This window comes from Rhinichthys klamathensis, unplaced genomic scaffold (assembly GCF_029890125.1).
Source record: "Rhinichthys klamathensis goyatoka isolate OS25496 unplaced genomic scaffold, OSU_Roscu_1.1 h1tg000090l_1, whole genome shotgun sequence".
NCBI lineage: Eukaryota > Metazoa > Chordata > Actinopteri > Cypriniformes > Leuciscidae > Rhinichthys > Rhinichthys klamathensis.
The window spans coordinates 5,167,654-5,190,934 of NW_026606629.1; the positions used below are offsets into that span (position 1 = coordinate 5,167,654).

General features: G+C 38.8%; 1 protein-coding gene across 8 annotated transcripts in view; it reads right to left on the reverse strand.

The window, feature by feature from the left end:
• Nucleotides 1-23,281, reverse strand: part of col6a3 (collagen, type VI, alpha 3) — a 52,254-nt gene that overhangs the window by 5,449 nt on the left and 23,524 nt on the right. For all 8 annotated transcript variants that reach the window (XM_056251948.1, XM_056251947.1, XM_056251946.1 and 5 more), the window contains exons 28-66: nucleotides 22,545-23,144; nucleotides 21,765-22,364; nucleotides 20,981-21,577; nucleotides 19,905-20,504; nucleotides 15,951-16,556; nucleotides 12,791-13,396; nucleotides 12,029-12,622; nucleotides 11,314-11,928; nucleotides 9,764-10,098; nucleotides 9,556-9,634; nucleotides 9,083-9,228; nucleotides 8,865-8,957; nucleotides 8,697-8,750; nucleotides 8,136-8,207; nucleotides 8,019-8,045; nucleotides 7,795-7,839; nucleotides 7,611-7,664; nucleotides 7,451-7,513; nucleotides 7,281-7,346; nucleotides 6,854-6,907; nucleotides 6,531-6,566; nucleotides 6,335-6,397; nucleotides 6,069-6,131; nucleotides 5,789-5,851; nucleotides 5,398-5,460; nucleotides 5,091-5,141; nucleotides 4,951-4,986; nucleotides 4,768-4,830; nucleotides 4,626-4,688; nucleotides 4,269-4,301; nucleotides 4,136-4,172; nucleotides 3,990-4,001; nucleotides 3,383-3,876; nucleotides 2,621-2,723; nucleotides 1,765-2,466; nucleotides 1,527-1,629; nucleotides 1,273-1,325; nucleotides 917-1,177; nucleotides 121-201 (exon numbers count right to left, since the gene is read on the reverse strand). In XM_056251948.1, the coding sequence (XP_056107923.1) occupies nucleotides 121-201; nucleotides 917-1,177; nucleotides 1,273-1,325; nucleotides 1,527-1,629; nucleotides 1,765-2,466; nucleotides 2,621-2,723; nucleotides 3,383-3,876; nucleotides 3,990-4,001; nucleotides 4,136-4,172; nucleotides 4,269-4,301; nucleotides 4,626-4,688; nucleotides 4,768-4,830; nucleotides 4,951-4,986; nucleotides 5,091-5,141; nucleotides 5,398-5,460; nucleotides 5,789-5,851; nucleotides 6,069-6,131; nucleotides 6,335-6,397; nucleotides 6,531-6,566; nucleotides 6,854-6,907; nucleotides 7,281-7,346; nucleotides 7,451-7,513; nucleotides 7,611-7,664; nucleotides 7,795-7,839; nucleotides 8,019-8,045; nucleotides 8,136-8,207; nucleotides 8,697-8,750; nucleotides 8,865-8,957; nucleotides 9,083-9,228; nucleotides 9,556-9,634; nucleotides 9,764-10,098; nucleotides 11,314-11,928; nucleotides 12,029-12,622; nucleotides 12,791-13,396; nucleotides 15,951-16,556; nucleotides 19,905-20,504; nucleotides 20,981-21,577; nucleotides 21,765-22,364; nucleotides 22,545-23,144 (8,286 nt within the window). The remainder of the gene's footprint in view (nucleotides 1-120; nucleotides 202-916; nucleotides 1,178-1,272; nucleotides 1,326-1,526; nucleotides 1,630-1,764; nucleotides 2,467-2,620; nucleotides 2,724-3,382; nucleotides 3,877-3,989; nucleotides 4,002-4,135; nucleotides 4,173-4,268; nucleotides 4,302-4,625; nucleotides 4,689-4,767; nucleotides 4,831-4,950; nucleotides 4,987-5,090; nucleotides 5,142-5,397; nucleotides 5,461-5,788; nucleotides 5,852-6,068; nucleotides 6,132-6,334; nucleotides 6,398-6,530; nucleotides 6,567-6,853; nucleotides 6,908-7,280; nucleotides 7,347-7,450; nucleotides 7,514-7,610; nucleotides 7,665-7,794; nucleotides 7,840-8,018; nucleotides 8,046-8,135; nucleotides 8,208-8,696; nucleotides 8,751-8,864; nucleotides 8,958-9,082; nucleotides 9,229-9,555; nucleotides 9,635-9,763; nucleotides 10,099-11,313; nucleotides 11,929-12,028; nucleotides 12,623-12,790; nucleotides 13,397-15,950; nucleotides 16,557-19,904; nucleotides 20,505-20,980; nucleotides 21,578-21,764; nucleotides 22,365-22,544; nucleotides 23,145-23,281) is intronic.

The following is a 23,281-nucleotide window of genomic DNA, read 5'->3' on the forward strand; positions in this document are numbered from 1 at the left end:
CATAGGGTGAATAAAAAACCCACACATCAACCTCTTTGCTCTTTAAGTTATACTAATAAAATATGCAACAACAAAAAAATCCACTGATACAATCTGTTGAGCAAATTCTCTGTCACTTACTTGTTTCTGGTTTACTCAAGGGTGCAGTGGGCACAATCCCCATCACATCACTTACAGTAAGGACCTTCGGGTGTGCTGATTCTGTTTAAAAAGATGATCATGAGGTTAATGTCATCCTGCAGAGCCCAACATTAAAAGAACAGTTCACAAAAAAATTTATTTACATCAACGATTCACTCTACTGACGTTGGAAACCTGTATGATTTTTCATGATAAGGGATCATTAAAGATACTATTTAGCAAGATATCTAGTCTGCTTTTTTGAATAAGAAAAATAGAAATAAATAAGAACTAGGGCTGACCAACCCCTCAAAAAGCTCTCGAAAAGTAGAAGTCAAAGACACACAATAAGTTTGTGAGAAACAGACCATAAGTTGCTATTCACTGAAAATGTTGTCTTCCAGCACAGGTCGCAAATCTCTTTCACTAACCAAATAAGGTTTTAGTGCAGTTTTTTTCTGTGGAGTTAAGCACACTGGAAACTCATCTATCATAAATCTACCACAATTAATCTGCAGCAGAATGTCTGTATAACGATTTAAATGATTGCCTCCTTGTTCTATACAGTATCTAGAAATTCTGCTAAATAACTTCTTTTGTGTTCCACTGAAATAAAAAAATAAAAAATCATACTGCTTTATAGTGGAGTAGAATTTTGTTAACGACATTTAAAGCATACCTTTTCATGTCATTACTTATCATTTCATACTTAACATAATCTCAACTACATGACAGTACGTTGCTTTAATTCATGATCACACAAATAGTCATTTATGTGAAAACATGATGAGCTTACTTGTGGGTACAATGCCTTTGTAGGTGCTGGTAACATGGCCATTGACATTCTGAGAGTTGACCACTACGTGATAGGTTTGGGCTGCTTCCAGCTCAGTAATGGAGAGATGGCTGCCGGTCACATTTTTTCTCAGTACCAGACTATGGTCCTTCAGACGAGTAACAGTAACCTCATGGGTTGCCTTTGAATCGCCACTCAACCACTGGAGGGAGAATCCGCTGGAGGTGACGTTAACCAGATGCAGTTCCTCCATACCTGTTTCTGAACAAACACATTCACATAATGTGACATGACTTAAACCCTAAACATTGTTTTATAAACAAATACACACAACCTACAGCGTATACTGTCAGTACCTTTATGTTTTGTATCATGAACCTCCTGCTGTCCATAATGCTTCTGGTGTTTCCTGAAAAATGACATCATAGCGATATTCACACAATATATTGACAAACTCAGTATTAACATGAATTAAATTAATTAGCAACTCATAGAGTACTCTCTGTCTTCTGAGTCTGTCTGTCTGTCTGTCTGTCTGTCTATGCAGGAGCAACATCAAATGCGTACATGTGCGGTTTACAGGGAACTTTGCTCATAAGTATATACTCACTCCTCTGTTTGTGGTAAAGTGAATGGGACTTTGTGTGGTTGGTCACTCTGATACCACTGGCACTTCTTAGAGACTTCAGGCGACAAGTAGAAAGCATTTTCAACTATATATAAAGAATAAAGAAACTGTTAGTGACAGTTCCTGGAGAAAAACCTGGTATGAAATGACAGGCTAATACATCATTGGGTATATAAGGCAACTTTCCTAAACATTTTGAGAATGTTAAATGATAACTTACGGCCGAGGTACTTGGGCAACAGTCTAGCAAATGTCTGAATATGGTCATCATAGAAGCCTGAAGGTCTATCCACCCTCTTAAAGAACACATCTGAAGGCTCGCTTGCCACTTGGGCCAGGACACGGACATCACCTGAACTGAACAGCTTTCCAACTGCCATTACCACTATGAAGTACCCTTTGCATTTAACTTCAGTAGCGGCCCTTATTATCCTCTCCTCGTGCAGTTCAACTGGTCCAGTCACAAACAGAACTAATGCCTTCAAGTGGCGGGAATGTGGTGCCTTCTCAAACACATGCTCAACAGTGCCATCAAGAGCAGCTGCAAGGGCACGTCCACCCTCCAGCTGGTGCACCTTATCCTGTAAGAAGCTTCGGACACTGTTTGGTGAGTTGTGATCTGTCAAACCGAAGGCCACCCTGATGGGAATGCCACTGCCATTGTGCAAGTATTCATAAGGTGCATGCTGGACAAGTGCCACTCGAGCATGATGGGTAGTGCTGGTTGGCTCAGGGGACATCTCAAGCTGCTCTGTCATTAGAGCCACATATTGCTTTATCTCTAAGAAGACGGAGGGCCAGGTGCTCTCTGAGCTATCGAGAACGAAGGCCATGTCGATGTCCAAGTCAGTGGTGGGATCCCTCCGGCTTCGGACTCCACGTGGAGGAATATAATCACAGATCTGATCCGGGGCACAGAAGTCTAAAAGAATTGTGACAGATGAAATATTCCATTCAAACATTCTCTTTTGCTACTGTTTTGCCATTTTAAAAAGTTTATATTCATGGTTTTATTTAAAATAAATTACTAGTTTGGAGGCTTTTTTTTAATGCTGAACATGATAACACAGTTTTACCCAGGCAGATATGGCACGTCATGATCTTCTTGATTACATTGTTGTATTCAGCACTTCCAGGTGAGGGTAGGACAATAATCTGGGCTAACGCAGTGTTGTTAAGCTGAAACAGAGTGATTGTAACAATGATAAGCTTTCGTTTACACCAAACATCTAATCAGAACATCGGTTAGGTCAAGTTTTCACTTAATATACAACTGTTGCACTAAAACACTTATTACACCTGGCAGGTAAAGTTTATGTAGAGTTAATTACAGTTAATTCGTCCAAGAGGTTGACATTTCCCAGCATTTCCCATTTCACAACATCAAACACTACAAAATGATGTAAGCTGCAATCTGATTTGGAAATTAGCTCACTGAAGGTGTGAAGTTACTTGGCTTTTTTTTTTTTACAATCACAGTTGTTGTGTCTATGACCTGAACATTTTAAGCTTAACTAAGAATTAAGGCAGAGACCAACACCAAAGTAAAGTTACACAATATATGCATTTCAGTACAAAGAGGTCAAGCTTATATACTGGGGCAATGAAACAACTGTCACAATGGCCCAACATTGTATGGCTGTTACACTTTCTGAACAGTATTCTAATGTGTAAAGACAAAGGGCATTCACACAAGGACAGCTGACGAAGCCACTTAGATGAGTGATGAAACATACTGGATGAATGAAAACATTTACCACCACTAATGGAAATGGAATGAAACTAGTTCTTATTCTTAAAGACGCCAATTACAATTTTTGGCCTTATGCTGCTCCTACCTGCAAGGCTCTTGTGAGTTGACGATCTTCACGGTTAAGAAGGAATACAGAGGAGATTCCTGCATCGTAGAGGCGCAGAGCAGCGGCACTGAATTCTTGTGTGACTGTAACAGGGCCGTTGACAAAGAAAACAGCAACCTTACGCACAAGGAAGCCACTGCGAACTCTCTTGAATGTGTTCTGTGCAATGAAGTTCATGGCTGTCTCCAAGCTGCGTTGCTTACGGGTCTGCTGAGCCTGGAGCCCTTGAACTCGCTCAACAAGTGCTCGCTTCTTCTGGCTATCTCCAAAGCGTATCTCGGTAGTCACCTCATTGTTGTAGAGCGCTAGAGCAACACGGGCGCCTCGGGGACAGTTGCTCTCAGCAATAGTGATGTCACTGACCAAGCGGAGAACAGTGTCACGCATGTTGTTGAAAGCAGAGCGTGATACACCATCTGATGAATCCAGGGCAAAGGCCAACTCAGTTGGGTATAGGGGACATTCCTGAGCACCTGAGGAATTAAATATTCAAAAGCTGAACTGGAAGTACAGTATTACGTAATGAGTGTTTGAAACTCTTAAAGCACAGTGGAAATGCAGAAGAGATTGTTCACTCTTCACTTACCATAGCAGCAAGCTAAAAAAAGAAAGAAAAAGAAAGAAAGATTTCAAAACATTAAAGTATAACTATAAGAAAGTCTATAAAAGTACTAGTCAAACTATAAGAAAGGGAACATAATTAGATCTACACTGGAGAGTCAATATACTTACGACAGTTATCCCTAATTTTCTTGACCAAATCACATTGCTGTAAGGAGAAAAATTGTTCATTAATTTTCCAAACATTTAAGTAGGAATAAACAATACAGACACTTATAAAGTGAAAGAAAGGAAAAGTACATACGACAGCACCAACTCCTCTGGGTCCTTTAAGGCCCTGTTTTTGCAAAAAATGAAGAAGAGAGAAACACTTTCTCAACAGCTGAACACAGCTGGGTAGAGCAATCTGGATTTAATCCACAGAGCATTTTTGTGAGCCAAACTAATGTCTGTCACCAGTAAAAAATAATAATAATCAACAGCTTGAGTAAATCAAAGCAAAGGAAGTTGCACAGTTTGTAAGAGAGAACAGCCCTTGTTTCATGCTTCAACTGAGCCACATTGTTCATTCAAAGTCAACATTCCTGTATTTAAAGATTTGTGGCAGGATTTTTTTGAAAACGTCAAAGAAATCCGTATAATATCAAAATATTTTGCTTACATAGGGCCCTGGGTATCCAATATCTCCCTTTTGACCAGGACCACCACGTCCTCCTGAGGTACCCTACAAAACATATTATCTGTCATTACCAGCAATATGGACGTAATGACCTAATAAAAACAGTTCAATCAAGATTACTCACCCTCTGGCCATTGTTTCCTCTAGGTCCAGGTCCTCCTTTTGAACCAGGGTCACCTGCCTCACCCTTTCAATCGATTCAGATTTAACATCTAGTTACTTCTATTTTTTTGCACAAAGTGCATTAGTATAAAAACTACAGTGCATGCTGTAAAACATTCAAGGCTGCAGACTCCAGTAATCTCACCTTTGGACCAGGGAAACCAGGGAAACCTTCATCACCCTAAAACAACATTAAATTGTGTTTAGTGTAAAATACATTTTGAGTAAATAGGACTTAAGCCCTATACTTGTTATACAGAATGTTATACAGAAACATACACTCACCTTTCTTCCTTTAGGACCAGGTACACCAAACCCATCTCGTCCATCCTCACCCTGTATAGACAGGAAATCTCCTTAGTTTTACTCTCATTTGTATTCTGAATTTAACTACCCATCTAGACCAATCTGCTAATATACAGTAGATGGGGCTGATAAATGAACATTGTGCTGTATGTTTTAATGTTTATAATTATTCTATCTATTCATCAATGTCTCACATAATAATGCTGATGGTTATTATTTGTTATTATTGCTACAATGTATAACATGTATTTGGTATGACTGGTGTAGGTTGTGACTCCTCACTTACAGGCTCCCCACGGGGTCCCTGGGGTCCAAAAACACCTTTAGGTCCTGGGTCCCCTGGTTCACCCTTTAGAGTGAAAGCGAAAAAAGTGAATCATAATTTTATAAATAATAAGGTATAAAAGGTGCAATGGTGACACACAAAGCAGGTAAGATAGAATGAAATGTAACAGCTAAAAGAGCATCCTACTTCTCACACTAATGCAGTAAAAAAAAAAAAAGTGAGTTAATTTCCTCTGCCCAAATTGTACAAATACAAACTCCCCAGAAACTTTGCTTTAGGTCGACAGTGAGATGTTTTCTTTAATAAAGTGCTTAAGCTTGCCAATGGTAACTGAAGTAAGAGAGTGTAACTGACTGGCAAAGGAATTGCTAATGCTAAAGGTGATCAGTACCTTGCGGCCAACAGCACCTCTTCTACCCTTTTCTCCAGCAGGTCCTGGCAGTCCTCCTGGTCCCTAAAAATAAATATAAAATAAGATGAATGCTTTCCTCATATAAAGCAGGAGATTTATTCTTTTCATTTGTTAAGTCATTAACCAAAACTCTTTTTTATTGCAAGTATAAAGTTATTAAACCTTTTGTCTGCACCCAAATTCATAATCCTTGTTACAATCCCTTTTTTTAGTAGCAGAGAAAACAAGGAAAATAACATGCTTAAACTTCTTCTCTTACCCTTGGACCAGGGTTTCCATCCTCTCCTCTAATACCAGGTGCTCCAATTGGTCCAGCGGGACCCTAAAATAAGTACAGATACATAATATTTATATTATCTATAATATATTTTTTTATTTAATAATAAAACTGCAGGACATGCGTGCAAATTTGCATGAAAAATAAATGTAACCAGATTGTAAACCAGATTGGAGCCATTATGTTTGCATGTATATATCATGGGTCTTTTGTTTTGCACAACTGCTTTTTACAACTTATTAATTTACCCGAGGTCCTCCAATTCCTGTCTCTCCTGCTAAACCATCACTTCCGGGTCTTCCAGCAGCACCCTATAGATGCAAACGGGCCATCAAAAAACACACACAAATAAATTCAATAAAACAACAACAATTGGATTACCATGGGAGTGTTAAAATAATGTTTATTTCCATTAATGGCATGGAATAGCTTATGTCTACTCACAGCTTGACCGGGAGGCCCCCTTCTACCATCAGAGCCCTTTTTCAAAAGAGAACAGAACATCTGTCACTCACCATTTCATGGACTAATACAAAACATTTCAAATCATGTATTGCCATAGATAACAGGGCTTACACTTGAGGTAACAAGTACTATTTTGAATGGTTATTAAAGTCAAATTAGAAATTTAAATTATTTTATTTCATAATAGTGTACAAATTTCTTTAGAATGTTTAGGTTCTAAACATTTGATTAAGGGGTTTTAAGAGAAGATTTATGAACCGGTTAAGTTAGAAAAAACAATCCCTTTGGTCGAGAAACCATACCCGTCTGCCTGGTTCACCAGGACCTCCTTTAGTTCCATCCACCCCTGGCTCTCCCTAAAGAAAACACATCAATGAACTCCAAAGATTGCATTGCAGTTGTGCATTTTATTCAAAAAGTACAAACAAACATGTTATAGTCCACACTGAAAAGATATGCAGAAACTAATAAGTCTTACAGAGCTTGACCATAGCCAGAAACTAAAATAACATGTAATGAGAAATAATTGATATAACAACTTATATCACTTTTAAATTAGATTATTAGGGTAGACCTATAAATTAAGCTGAGATGAAGCTTGTTACTTTACAATATAGATGCATGAACATTTTCTATGGTCCTGACCTCTGGTCTGACCAGACATAATCAAATAAATATAAAAATCCACCAGAATGACTGATTAACTAAGTCTAAAAAAATTGACCATACCGCTGGGCCAGCATCGCCTGGGTCGCCTTTTGGTCCCCTCTGGTTGTTGTCACTCCCAGGGGTGCCCTATAACAACAACAGCAACATCAAATTCTCTTATTGAATGAAGACTAAGTCATTCTAAATTACGACAAATTCTTGACTAATATCTGACTATTTATATAACATACTGGATCACCACGTATTCCAGTCTGACCAACATCTCCTGCCTGGCCTTTGGCCCCTTTAGGCCCCTAGAAACACACAAAAAAGATCAGATAAACTCTATTTTCTTCATTTATTTTAAATTTATTCCACATGACTCCACGACTATTATTCTACATGACTTACCCTTTGGCCAGGGTTTCCTCTATCTCCTGGAGGCCCAACAACACCACTTGTTCCCTGAAAGACAACAACACATTTTAACTGGCATTCACTGAGAACACTGACTGCAAACCATTGTACAACAGATCACTGATAAAATGTTTCTGGAAAACATAGCATAAAACATGTTTGCTAGACAACAGCTGACCTCTTCTCCATTGATTCCATCTAAACCAATCTCTCCAATTTCACCCTTAAAGAAAACAAATGTTATCAATTAAACATATTCTTTTAATATGATACAATGTAAATGTTATATTACAGTAATATATTATTATATAATTATTATTCACTATGAAATCATTTGAATATATATATATATATATATATATTCAAATTTAACACAAGTAATATATATATAAAAGTTCTTACCTTTTCACCATTGTATCCTCGAGATCCCTAAAAACAACAACATTGGATTAGTCAATCAATATGTTTTAGCAATAACCTGCTTTCTTAACAAGTGAGATTTACTTGAAATGCACTTACTTTAACACCTCTTTGACCTGGACATCCTTGGAATCCTTGAGTTCCATTTACACCAGGTGGACCTCTCTCTCCCTGTGAAAATACGGATTATCACAATCATGAGAAAAAACATACCACATGCACAAACATCGTATTTTTGACAAAATGTTGCCTTCTAATTAAACGATGCACATTGATTCAATGACAATGGCAAAGTTTAAGGTTGCTGATAGAAAGAAGATATGGGGTAGGTAGAGGATTCATTTTATTTACGAGCAAATACATTAAATAAATAGAAGAAACAACAGTGTTATGGTTTAAATTAATAAATTATCACATCATTATAATCTGATTACATAACATGCATTACTTATAACATGTTACCCTAACACTGAAAAGGTATGATCTGTCTATTTATTAGTGCATGCTGGAAAAAAGATTTAACTATAGTGAGAAACTGGGAATTTTGAATCAAGTGAGAAGTTAGATCTAGAGCTAGGAATCACAGACAAAAGAGAGTAAAAAATATGCCTTTGAAATAATTTTAGAAATTCACAGTAGTTCATGCGAATTCATGCTCACCGGACCACCTTCATCACCAGGATGTCCACTGAAGCCCGGACCACCAGATTGACCCTATAGACAATCACACATGGAAACGTGGACATGAGTCATCACTGAGAAAATTTCAGAATTTGAAATTGTTTTAGCCTAAAATATGTTGTTTCTTAAAATAAAAATGTATTTGACCTTTGGTCCAGGAACACCAACAGCTCCTCTGTCCCCTCTCTGGCCATTACACTTGCATGGAACAGAACAGCATTCCCGCTCAGCAATGTTATCCTTAAAAAGAGAATTTATTTTTTCAACCAGAATCATATTAGACAAACATATTTATCTCTTTTTGTCATTGAGGTAGGTCTTCCCTTAGTTTGCTTATTTGACTGAGCAATGAGGACAGTTCTTACCAGTTCTTCTAGAAGTTCATAATCCAAGTCCATGAGGTTGACACGCAGAGGTCGTGTGTACCTGAAGCCACGGCCAAATTCCAAGAGAACTGCATCTTCAAATCGTGGCACTCTCTCCAGTGCAACAAGAATGAAACTACTAACACCTTAAAGAAAGAAAGAAAGAAAGAAAGAAAGAAAGAAAGAAAGAAAGAAAGAAAGAAAGAAAGAAAGAAAGAAAGAAAGAAAGAAAGAAAGAAAGAAAGAAAGAAAGAAAGAAAGAAAGAAACCAAAATTAAAATGTGTGTGGTAACATATTGTGAGATGTATAAATCATCAACAACAAAAGTTTCAAAAGTATCAGAGAATAAATAAACTGATACAACAATAATTAATAAAGAAACTGATTGTATTGTTACAACCAATTGATATTTGATTGTGAATTAATGCAGTTTATAAGACATTTTCATATTTAGAATCATGATTACGCTTACCAGCTAAACGCATCTTTTCAACTTGCTCTTTCAGAATGTTGTACTGGACATCTAATCCATCAGTTAAGTGGATCACAACCTTTATGAGTGTAAAACCACAATTAATTTAATTTATAGTACAGATATTTTTGATAAATATACAGAGATAATACATACAATATGGTTAGATTTTGAGGTTAAAGCTTTGCCCTGAAAGAAAATGATGTACCTTGATACTGTCTGAAGGCTGATTCTTCAATCTATCAGCATAAGCCTTGATTGTGGCACCATTCAGAACAAAAGGTCCACGATTCCGGAGGGCCCTGAAGGGCTCAAGAAGCTCTGTGTATCTGTTGGTGAAGTCCAGCTGAACAGGCTCCGAGGCAGAGTCCATCGCTAACATGCCCACTTGTATTGAGGGAACCTGGCCAGAAGTGCAGCTGATGGGCTGCATCTGGGTAATACGTTCGAGAATAGCAGACACCTTTGAATCTAATGATCTCTGAGCAGCAAAAATGTTCTGTGCAGCCACGTCAAACCCCACAAGAACATCCAACTTGCAGGCTGCCAGGGAGTAGAAAGAGATGGTGATTAATGACAATCAAGAGAAAACCGCTGTTCAAAACACTTAGGGCCAGATTTACTAACAGCTTGCGCAAGTGCAAACCCTCTTTTGGCATTAAAGGTCCCGTTCTTCGCGATTCCATTTTTCAAACTTTAGTTAGTGTGTAATGTTGCTGTTAGAGCATAAATAATACCTGTAAAATTATAAAGCTCAAAGTTCAATGCCTAGCGAGATATTTTATTTAACAGAAGTCCCCTTTCAAAGCCTACAGCGAACGGCCGGTTTGGACTACATCCCTCTTCCTTTTTTAATGACGTAACTAGAACAGTTTTTTGACTAATCTCCGCCCACAGCAATACTCAAAAAAGGGGGGCGTGGTCTTGTTGCGCTCCCACGGAGAAGAAGCACTTCAGCACACTTCAGCAGCGCTTGCATCTCCAATTTATGGTAAGAGGCGTGACCTTTCCGGGCAACGTGCGATCAGAGCCATAGAGAGCGTGCGATAAGCTGCTGTCGAATCACAACACAGGAACCACTGGCACAATCAGAACTCGTTACGTATTTCTGAAGGAGGGACTTCAGAGAACAAGGAAGTCATCGGGCCGTTTTTTGGACAGTGAAAACAGCGGTATACAGATAAGTAAATTGTGTGAAAAATACTGTTTTTTTACACGCGAAACATGAACACATGTTATATTGCACACTGTAAACACAATCAAAGCTTAAAAAAAACATGAAGAACGGGACCTTTAAACAAAAAACTACTGTCAGGATTTACCTAAGACATACAGTGAAAAATTAGCACTGAAAAGGTGTGGACAGTGTTATACCTTATTTCATATGCATTTGTAAGAGTTTCCTTTTTAGACGCAAAATGTATGGGAGGAGAGTATTTAAAGGAATTATGCAAAGTGATTTACTAATGTTAGTCAATTTACTGGTATTTGCCCCATTATTTACCACCCAAAAAAGAATCTCCTAAACCAGATGCTAATTTGCACTGCTCTTGGTAGATTGCCTCATCATTATGGAAATTATCCGGATGATTCTGTGTTCTTTAATTTGCATGTCGTCACCAGTAGATCACTCGCAGAAATTTCCACTCCCTGTGCTTATTGGAATTGTGCTCTCACGCTAATTTGCCCTGTTTAGTAAATCTGGCCCTTAAACTGTACACTTAAACTTTCACTTGATAAAAACAACAACAAACAAACCTCTTGTAGCATCCTTTACTCCAGTGCACAGTCCTATTCCTTTCACATCATCATCAAGTGTTTCCAAAATCTGCTCATTCAGCTCAGAGAGCTCTTGGAAGGTGCTGGCTCGGGCCACTGTAGTAGCTTCACTGCCCAAATTATTGAGTTCGTCCTCAATATCACCCACCCCAACAGCATAGATGCGCACGCCACTGGCTTTGAGACCTAATGCTGCTGTTTTGCTGTCATCCCTTGACCGTCCACCAGTGACTACCATTAGAATCTGTGGAATTCCCTCATCCTTCCGACTGCCTCTTTCTTTTACAAAATGTGTGTTCTGAACATGGCGAATGGCATTGCCTGTTTTAATTTCTCGACCTCCCTTGTACTCTGCTCGAGTTATAGCATTGATAATATCATCCTTATTTTTGTAGGTGTTGAGGTAGAATACATCGGTCACATCAGTAGCATAATGTGCTAGACCAATCTGAATTTTGTCTCTCTCAGTAAAGAACAGGTCAATTAAATTAAGAATAAATTCCATGACCTCTTTGAAATTGTCCTTGCCAAGATTGATTGAGCCATCAACCAAAAAGACAATGTCAGCAGCTTTGGCTTGTGGGAGTCCAGGAGCTACGGGAAACCAGACAAAATAAAACATTTAGAGCCTATTATTATACATGCATCATGTACAGTATGTCTAAAATAACAATAAGATTAATGCTCCACTTACTTGGCTCGTCAGTGGGAGGTTCCTCTGCAATCGTTCCATTAAGTCTGGCTATAAACTTGCTCTGTATGTTTGGAAGATTTGGGAAAGTAGTCACTTGCAGAAAGTCATCAGAAGTGGTAGTAATCTGTGCCAGCTGTCTTGGGTCTGCATTTTCTGCACCAATTCCTATACAATTGACCCGAGAGCCTTTGAGAATTGGGCCATAAGTAGATACATCAGATGTTGACCTTCCACCAGTGAGCACAACCAAGTGCTGGGAAGCCTGTGCTAGACGTACCCCAGCAGAAGGCTGGAGCTCATTTCGAATCACATACTTTATTGCCTCAGCTAGGTCAGCACCACGTCCCCCCATGTGACGCAGTCTTTTGATTGCAGAGATGACAGATTGCTTGTTGTCGTGGGAGTTCAAAGAGAACTCAGTTTTAGGTCTTTCACCATACTGTACCAGAGCCACGCGAACTTGGTCAGGTTGTACATCAAGCTGATCAACCACTTTCAAGATAAAGTCACGAATGTGAGCAACACCACTTTGTCCAACACTGTCAGTGCCATCAATGAGGAAGATGATGTCCTTTCTTCCAAAGTTAAGAACAACTGATAAGAAACAAAAATGAAATTAACTAGTAAATGTAATGCATATTCTAAAAAGGTTATGTGGTTGTGTAAAAATAAACATGACATGAATAAATTAGGCATCAAATGTTCTGTTATAGTTGATTAACCTGAAATAACTTTTTAATAAAACCAGAAAAAGTAGAATACCTTGTGTGCGGTTTGCAATTTCATCTTTGGTCATGGTACTGACTTTGGTCAAAAGCTGTTGCTCCACTCTTGGAAGTTGCTGGAAGTCCCTAATGGTGTATGTTAGTTCCGGACTAAAAGAAATTAATTTTAACTCCTCTGCATCAGCATTATGAGCTCCAACTGCTAAGGGAGCAACATGGCTTGACTTCAGTTGTTTAGCAGGACCAGATACGTCATCATTTGACTTTCCCCCGGTTACCAGGATGAGAAACTGGGGCACACCCTCTTCTACACGGCTTCCGGCTGATCTTTGATAGATGTTCTTTGATACAAATTCCAGAGCTTGACCAGTGTTAAGCTGATTGCCACCTTTGCTTCTCATTCTTCGTATTGCTTGGCGAACTTCATCCTTGGTGGAGTACTCATTGAGGAGAAATTCCCTTTTGGGATCATCACTGTACTGCACAACTGAGACCCTGACATTGTCGAGACCCACATCTAACTTCTCCACCACTCGCAGAACCATGTCTCTTATGGCAGGGAACTCAGTGCGCATCTTTGTTGTGCCATCAATAAGGAAAACAACATCCCTCTTATCTCCAGAAGGTACTGGAATTGTAGCCTCTATATGTTTCGAAACAAATAGAAATGTTTTTTTTACATACAAATAAATATGACAATAACCATAGCCATAACAATAGTAAATTGATCTCAATTAATACACAAATGAAACTGACAGTCTGACCACAGGATTCACACACAGTTGCACAGATTTAATACCAAATCGAGTAGAACTCAACTCATAGTTATACAGAATGTCAGGTATATTTAAATAGTTTTAAATTTTGACTTCTGGACTTTATCAATTTTGCCACTCTGAAGATGTTCTTCCCCTCTTCACAGTTTATGGGGATGATGGAAATATCCATTCTTGGTATATTTTGTACATTTAAATGTAAAAATGCTCTAGATTGGCACTTATATAAATTTTTTGTGTCTTGTCATGTGCACTGAAGAACTATAACTGTTTGTGCCATTTTAATTAATAGAAGTCTTTGACTATTGTGGTAGCTCTGGCTGTTTTAGTATGTCACTCACACCATGATTATTGTGTTTTTAAGATGCTGTGGCATGAATGTCTTAAAAACAAAAAAAACGTTGATGGAGAAGCTGACCACACTTAAGGTGATGATACACAGGGCAACTTTTTGGGCAATGTTGCCCTCAACGGGCAACCAGATGAGACACAGGGCCCACGGCCGATATAAATTATCCAGATATACATTTATTGCCCATTTTCAATGGGAAAGTGCCCAAGCAACAATCACTTGGCAAGATTGCCCAGCAACATTGCTCAAAAAGTTGCCCTGTGTATCATCACCTTTAGTGTAGTCTTAGCCTCACTCCACTGCATACTGCACATAACAGAACAAAGTTATTATATAATAAATTGGAAATAAAAGTTTTCTAGAAACCAGTGTATCCATTCTAGTATTTATGTTGTGGGGAATGTCTGTATTTGTTATCTGAGAGGTGACCGAGGGTCTGGCCCATGTTAGAAATACAATAACAGTATTTACTCCTTTAATCCAGCTTCCAGAGAAGGATTATGTATTTTGTTTTGTTTAGTCGTGAAAGTCAATAACGCATTAAATGTATCCACTAATGCATATTTAGTATGTGTAGTATGTAATTTAATATATTGTTTGTATACTAGGGAAGCAAGGAACAATATATACAATAGGTTCTACACTAGCCTACCTATCAAGTCAATCCCTGAATATTGATTTAATTTCATTATAATTATTTTAACTAACCAGATCATATCATTTAATATTCATTTAGAATACAGACAAACCACTGTAATTGTCTACATTGGCAATTGGTTTAATTTGCCCTATATTACTCTAAGGCTATACATGTCACAATCAGCTGCTGGGTCATTATAGTAGAATGAAATTACTCCACATGATGTTTCTTTGTCTCTGTCATTCACAGTTTAAATCAGTGCATTGACTGAGTGCTGTCTGTCACTGAAAATATTTCATGATTTTGTTATTACAACTTTTAACAAATCATTTGTCAAATTAGCTTAGGTTCCCAAATGTTGTTCAGATAACAATATTTTGAGTTTATGTATCTTTCTTTGTATCAACTACAAATTTTTGTTTAAATGAGGTATGAATGAATAGGTTAGGCTAATTTAAGTTAAACCAATACGTTTGTACAGTGTGATTGTGTCTAATAATTCCTGTGCATGATGTTAATACCACATCCAGAATAATACTTCTTAAGTGTTTCTTCACGTTTCGTCTTCTATGTGTGAAAAGGTATGAATGCAACGAAAACTTTACAGTGGATGAGAATCTCGTATCTCATAACTTGCCTTGTATCGCTCCCGCATCACATTATGTAAACAGCATTCATGACAAAGAACTGCAGATGCAGATATCATGACAAGCTATCGATAAACACACACCTTGTCCTCTGCTTCTGACGCTGGCTCTGCACCCGTGCGCCACTACGGACTGAAGAACACTCTGAATAACGCTGACTAAAAGACGGGGAGGAGCTGAAGCCTGACGCCAATTTCATATGAGGTTTAAAGGGTACTGAGACAATCACAAATTAATGTACAGATTACAGATCTTTTTAGGGGGGCTGAGTAGAAAAAGGACCTAGTGATGCCCCCGGTACCTGCAACATGTGAAAAGTGCCGGTATGCAAGAAAAAGTTAGGGTACGCTACAGCTTAAAATATAGAAGTGCAGATACTGCGTACCAGTGCGTACCGGCCCACTTTGAACACTGCTCTAACTAATTTCCTAAGGCCTTTGGAATTGTGGAGAACTTTGTCTTTAGTAAACTATCTGACAACTGATTTGACTTCAACTTTGACTCCTGATCTTCATTTAGCATATTAGATGCTGTTCCCAGCATAGAATGCTGGTGTTGTTAGCAATCTTCTTAACTGATTAACCAGCAAGACTTCTATGTTCAACCAGCAGTAAGTGACAAAATATACTATATGACCAGCTTCATGAGCTTAGAAGTTTTACTGATCCACTATATTGACCATCACTAACTATAAAAAACCAGGATGGGGCATGGAAATTCATGCTGGTCAGAGGTATTATCACATCAACTAGGAAAACCAATTATGAAATGATTGCAATTACCTGTAGGGTATACAGGGCGCAAATTGGCTAACTCCTCACTAGATAGCTCAGTCAGGGTGGTGATGAGTTTGTCCTGAATTGTGTAAAGACCAGGCAAGTCATCAACTGTGTAGGCAAATCTGGGGACATAGGAGGTCACTTGCAATTCCCGAGGGCTCACGTCTCTTGTTCCTATGCTAAGGGGGAAAGTTCCTGACTGTTTCAGTGCAGTTGCAGATGGTCTTATATTGTCTGTTGCTTTTCCTCCTGAAACCACAACAACAAATTGTGGAACTCCCTCCTGTTTCCTTCCACCACGTCCAGAAACCAGAACTTCACGTCCAACAAAATCAATGGCCCGACCAAGGTTGCGCTGTCTCCCCCCACGTTGTCGGAGTTCCTTGATGTCATTTAGGACACCTTCTTTTGTCCTATGTGAGTTGAGGTATATGTCTGCATATGGAGAATCTCCATACTGCACCACGCCAACTCGAATCTTGTTCTCACCAACATTGAGGTTCTCCACAACTCTGCGCACAAACTCCTGGATAATTGGGAACTCTCTGCCAACACCTTCAGAGCCATCAATCAAAAAGACGATGTCCTTTTTGGGTCCTTCTGACTCCACTAAAATTAAAAAGAAAGAAGAAAAAAAATTAATATAAAATAATGCTGATTGGACGAAGGACAGTCTGTAAAATTTCAAACACCTGACAAAAACAAAGATATGAATATAATTACAACACTCGACACCCTTTGCACTAGATTATTAAACATGACTAATTTGCACTTGATTCCAACATCTATTGGTAAGACATCATGTCAGCAAGTGAAGTTTGTTCTGTTTCTTTACCTGGAAATACCAGATGTGCTAGGTGTAATTTTCAACTGAATTTCTATAACTGAAATTGTTAAAATGAATTTGTGAATATAATAAGATAGTATTTTCAAAAAGAAGAAGAAGAACAACAACAAAAATCTAATATTTTGGAAATGAACTTTAGAAGGTGAATATGTATTACTATGGTGTGGGAAATGGTTTGGAAATGAAATGTTCACTACTTAAATATGCAACCATGATAAAAGTATAGTCTTGGAAAGAAACGCTTAGAATTTTTTAATAAAAATTGTCTCTGTGTTTTTAATGGGAATGTTGAAAAGACAAGACTGTTTATATACAGTATTTTTAGTTTCCATGCAGTTCCCAGGCCGACAAATTAGGGGCGCAGCCATTTGTGAATAAGGAAAGCTTCTGTGTTTATTTAGTCGGCCCAGAGCATCGGTGATAGTTGCATGTTCCCTCGTTTTTTTTTTTTCCTTTCTTCACTGTGTGCGTCCTTGAGACAGGTGGGTGTTTAGCTGTGCAATGTCTGTAATGTTAAAGTGTATAAGAGTGTTACTAGAGTATGTTTGGCATTATTTTTTCTCGTTCATTGTTGTTAGCACTTGAGCTAAGATGTTAAGACAAATCATGTTTTTCCTGCGCACTTAATGCTCATTCTATTTTACGTTTAGTTGGTTGATAGCATCCTATTATGCTAGTGCAGTCACCTGTATATCAGTTCTGTTGATTAGTAGTGTAGTAGTGTCTATTTATGTGTAATAGCAGTAGTCCTGCGTAGTGGTGAAGGCTTTCGGGCCTGCGTGATAGCATGTGACTGCATTATTACAGTGAATATATGGTGAATTATACCTATTATCTTCTTTTGGTTAAATTCTCATTTCCCCAGGTTATATTTACACTACTATTTTTTGTTATTTGTATGTAAATGGTAATTAATATTCCTTTTACTGTCTGTTTTGTTACAGAACCACACACGTATATGTAACTAGTCATTCTATACTCTCCCATCTGAAAATAAAAAAACATAAAGATCCATCCATCCTATTCCATTGCATTCTAACCGATGCACACTCCGCGATCACACCACTATTGAACCACAGTAGTAAGAAAGTCTCCAGAACAGGGAAAGACACGCAGATTAAATAGAACATTACTTATTCACAAGCCACACTTTTGATGTAAATGTGAAAATAACAATAAAACAATCTGACACCACAATAAAGATGGTGGGGCATGCAAACATGCATGTATCAGAGGTGGAAAGAGTAATAAAATATTCTACTCAAGTAAAAGTACTACTACTTCAATTAAATTTTACTTAAGTACAAGTAAAGGTACCGGTCTAAAAATCTACTCAAGTAAAAGTAAAAAGTAGCTCATTTAAAATTTACTCAAAGTAAAAGTTACTGAGTAACTTTTTTAACAGCGGGGGTGGGGGACTCTCCCGTGTAGGGTTGTAATGGTATGAGATTTTCACAGTATGATAACGTCTCAGAAAATATCACGGTTTACAGTATTAATCAATTATTAAATAAATAAACTGTATTGTTAAATTATGGGTATTATTATTATTATCATCAGTTAAAATGACAGTTAAATTAATGAAAACAGGATTTTTTTTTTGGGATGAACAAATGCTTTTATTATAACACACTTGAAACCATTTGTTTGTTTTGTTTATTAAAATTTCAATAAAACATGTCTAATCAATTAAATTTGATAATTGATAATGAATTAGATTAACAACTTATTTTTAACATTAATAATTTATTAAAATGTTTAAGAAAAATATTGTCCTATGAAATGTATTTTATTCAGAAAATTAATGTTTCTTTTTATGATTTAATCCAAATATATTATCAAAAACGGTTGTAATCAAATGTAAATTTAAAATTGTGTCCTTTAATTTTTTGGGGAAGCGCTGCAAAAACAGATTTACTAAATTAAACCATGGACAAAAAATATTTTCCTTTAAATAATGTTTAAATAAAATGTATTATTATTGTTGTGATTATTATTATTTAGAGAAGTAGGCTACGTTCTATTGTATGCCTATAATAGTAATATTTCTGTCCTAATTTCTCCTATAAACCAAACTTTTATTTTGACGGGTTGTAGTGAAGACCAAAAGTGTAAAAAAGTCTTTCAAAGTGTATTTGACAATGGTTTATCTCAAATAAAATTATGAAAATGCTCATTCTCTCAGAGCAGCTCTGGAAATGTTCATGTATTCATATCCTCAAATTGTTTGTGAGACTCTGAATGTCACGCGTACTTGAGTAGGCTATGCAGTAGTTTCCGGAGTGTTTTTTTTTTTCTTTTCTTCTTGTATTATTATTTTTTACTCAGTAACGGATATGATTTAAAATGTAGCGAAGTACAATACTTCAAAGAAAACGTACTTAAGTAAAAGTAAAAGTACAGATTTTAAAAACTACTTAAAGTAGAAGTACACAAAAAAACTACTCAATTACGTAACGCGAGTAAATGTAATTCGTTACTTTCCACCTCTGGCATGTATATGGTATTAGTATACCACATGTATACAATTTTGAATATAATTAATCTCTAAAGATGCAATACCAAATAAAGATGTTTCCATTTAAAACAGTAATGTTTTGGGAAAAATTACACAAAGTTCACAATGTGCAAAAGGAATAAAGGACATGAATAAAGAAATACATGTAAAATTTGCCATGAAACTCTCTATGCTAAGATGCTAGCTGCTATGATGATGTTTGATGTTCTAAATTATTTTTAAAGTAAACTTCATAAGTAACACTTTCACTAAGGTGTCTGTGTGGTTGTCAATGTGCTTCAAGGTGGATGTTTGATGCTTCTTATTGAATAAAAAGTAAAAGACCCATACCAAAGTATTTCTGACACTATGATCCTTAGATATGATGTGGGTCTCTACATAAATAAAAGATTGCAAATTTTCCTGAACCAAAAAAATAATAGTACATCTCTCCGCAACAAGCCACCAATCTTTAGGCAACGTTAGTGTTTTAAGCAAAATGGTAAAGGATAATTCAAGAGAAGAAGTTTACATACTGCTGGTGATACTTACCTTAGCGAGTACCATAAACATTGAAAATAAATAAAGCAAGCATGTTTTATCTTTTTCTTACCTATTACAGTAGTAGTGATGGACATGCCGTCTAAAAGTATTGTGTTAATGTTGGTGAGAAGCTGCTGTTGGACACTGGGAAGGTCAGCAAAGTCACTCACTGAGAGTGCATAACTAGGCTCATTGGAGATCTTCTGGAGTTCCCTGCTGTCTGAGCTCCTCGACCCTATCGCAAAGATAAGCACTCCCAGCTCTTTCAGGGATGAGGCTGGTGTGTCAACATTATCAAATGACTTTCCACCACTCAGCAGAATCAGCAACTGAGGCACACCTTCTACAAGTCTGCTTCCAGAGGAGGCAGTGAAGACACTGTCCCTCACGTACTGCAGAGCTGCCCCTGTGTTGAGGGGTCTCCCTCCTTTGTGCCTCAGACCCCTGAGCGTGTCAAGCACGTCCTCCTTCCTCGAGTATGTGTTAAGATAGAAATGGGCCTCTGGATCTCTGCTGTACTGGACCACAGACACATGGTCTCTTTTCTCAGACACGTTCAGTCTCTCCACCATCCTCTCAACAAAGTCACGCATTGCAGGGAAAGAGCTCCTTGTGCCATCTGAGCCATCCAGCAGGAACACTACATCCCTCCTGGCCATCCTTCGCTCAGCTATGGATAATGGAATGGAACACAAAGTCACGTGAGCCCTGGGTATCTGATATTGTCTGTGGGCGTGTGTGTGCTCTAGTCGGCCACTACAAAAGGGAAAAATCGCTCCTATCCTTTCAGCTAGTTTACAGCCAATCTAACAGTCAAATGTTATTACTGTCTGCTAAAATAGCATCTCATTTTGGTCAGAGTAAAACTGCTTAAACTTACTGAATACGACAAAGTGAGGTCTATAATTGAAAGGATATTTTCATCAAAAGACAAAAACTGTGCCTAAAACTGATGAACGAGCGAATAAACAAACACATTAAAACTCAACACTGCTTACAGAGAGTTCAAACCCATTACTTGTTAGGCTAATTTCCCCCGCCTCTGCTAACATGCATCGCTAACATAAACCGTATAGTGTCTACGGCACGCTTTGCAAGGAGGGCTCAGTGTGCTGTTTTCTAGAGACGTGTGATAATCTGTCTTACCCGCCACAGTAGGTGTCATCGGCTTGACTTGTACAAGCACATTGTTGAGGGAGCTGATAAACTGCTGCTGGACACTGGGAAGGTCAGAGAATTCATTGACGGGCTGTGCATAGGTAGGGTCGTTGGCAATTCTCTGCACCTCTCTGCTCGAATTTCTGGTGCCGATGCCAAAAATCAAGATTCCGCTCTCTTTTAGGGCAGAGGCAGGTGTATCTATGTTATCGCTTGACCGTCCTCCACTGAGGAGGATAAGAATCTGAGGGACACCCTCTTGCTTTCTACTCCCCGCAGAGGCGGTGAAGACACTGTCCCTCACGTACTGGAGAGCTGCCCCCGTGTTGAGGGGTCTCCCTCCTCTATGCCTCAGACCTCTGACAGTGTTCAGGACCTCCCCTTTTGTTGCGTAGGTATTCAGATAGAAATTGACCTCAGCGTCTCTACTGTACTGCACCACAGAAACACGGTCTCTGTTTGCCTCTATGTTGAATTGCTCCACTACTCTTTGCACAAAATCACGCATTGCTGGGAATGTATTTCTAGTGCCATCTGAACCGTCCAGCAAAAACACCACGTCCTTTCTGGGTATGGCGTCATCAGCTAGGAAAAGAAATCAGCATCATTAACACCGAGTAATTTCAAAACACCTTCAAAATGTCACATTAATTCAACCACCTCATCGACTACCTAAGCTGTGGGTAATGGTCCCACTGCTCATTACTACTTAGGGAGATCAACAATGCACAACCTGTGAGCTAGCTGTCACAAAGTTCTGCCATGCACATACCAGTGAGAGCCGGTGAAGTTGGAGTGATGGGCATTGCAACAGCCTGGACAGAGGCCAGCAGCTGCTCTTGGACATTTGGAAGCTCACTGAAGTCGGACACGGAAAGAGCATAATTGGGGTCGTATGAGATTCTCTGCAGTTCTCTGTTATCAGAGCCCCTCGATCCAATTCCAAAGGTCAAGACGCCAAGCTCTTTCAGAGAGGAGGCTGCTGCCTCAACACTGTCGAATGACCTTCCCCCGCTAAGCAAGATCAGTATCTGCGGCACACCCTCCAACCACCTGCTGCCGGAGGGGGCAGTAAATACATTGTCTCTGACGTACTGGAGAGCTGCCCCCGTGTAGAGGGGTCTACCTCCTTTGTGTCTCAGACCTCTGACACGGTCAAGAACCTCTTCCTTTGTCGTGTAGCTATTTAGATAGAAATGGACCTCGGCTTCTCTACTGTACTGCACCACAGAAACACGGTCTCTGTTTGCCTCTATGGTGTGTTGCTCCACTACTCTCTGCACGAAATCACGCATAGCTGGGAAAGAATTCCTAGTGCCATCTGAACCGTCCAGCAGAAACACTATGTCCTTTCTGGGTGTGACGTAATCAGCTAAGAGGGGGAAAAACAGCATCAACAACACCAAGTAATGTGCATAACGTTCATAAACCTTCAGAATGACACATCAGTTCATCACCTCATTAATTCTCTAAGCTATGGTTAAAAAAAAGTAGGGACATCATGAAGAAAAAACAAGACACAGCGTATTGTAAATTACTGCAACGCACGTACCGGTAACAGTCTGTGAAGTTGGAGTGAGGGGAATTGAAACAGCCTTGACAGAGGCAAGCAGCTGCTCTTGGACATTTGGAAGCTCACTGAAGTCGGACACGGACAGAGCATAATTGGGGTCGTATGAAATTCTCTGCAATTCTCTACTATCAGAGCCCCTCGATCCTATTCCAAAAGTCAAGATGCCAAGCTCTTTCAGAGAGGAGGCTGCTGCCTCAACACTGTCAAATGACCTTCCCCCGCTAAGCAAAACCAGTATCTGCGGCACACCCTCCAACCGTCTGCTGCCGGAGGAGGCAGTAAAGACACTGTCTATGACGTACTGGAGCGCTGCCCCCGTGTAGAGGGGTCTGCCTCCTTTGTGCTGCAGACCTCTGACACTGTCAAGAATTTCTTCCTTTGTCTTGTACGTGTTTAGATAGAAATGGGCCTCTGGGTCTCTGCTGTACTGGACCACAGAAACGTGATCTCTGTTCTCAGCTACTTCCAATTTCTCCACCATTCTTTGCACAAATTCTTTCATTGCTGGGAACCCATTCCTAGTGGCATCCGATCCATCCAGCAGGAAGACAACATCTCTCCTCTGTCTACGGCCCTCAGCTAAAAACAGACAAATTTGTGGGTCAGGTGGGGGACATTGTAAGGAGAGAAAAAAACCCAACAACGCATTACACACTTGGTGCTCGATCATGCTTTTTGTGTCTTCGATATCGCGTCACCTCCCGTAAAGTTTTACT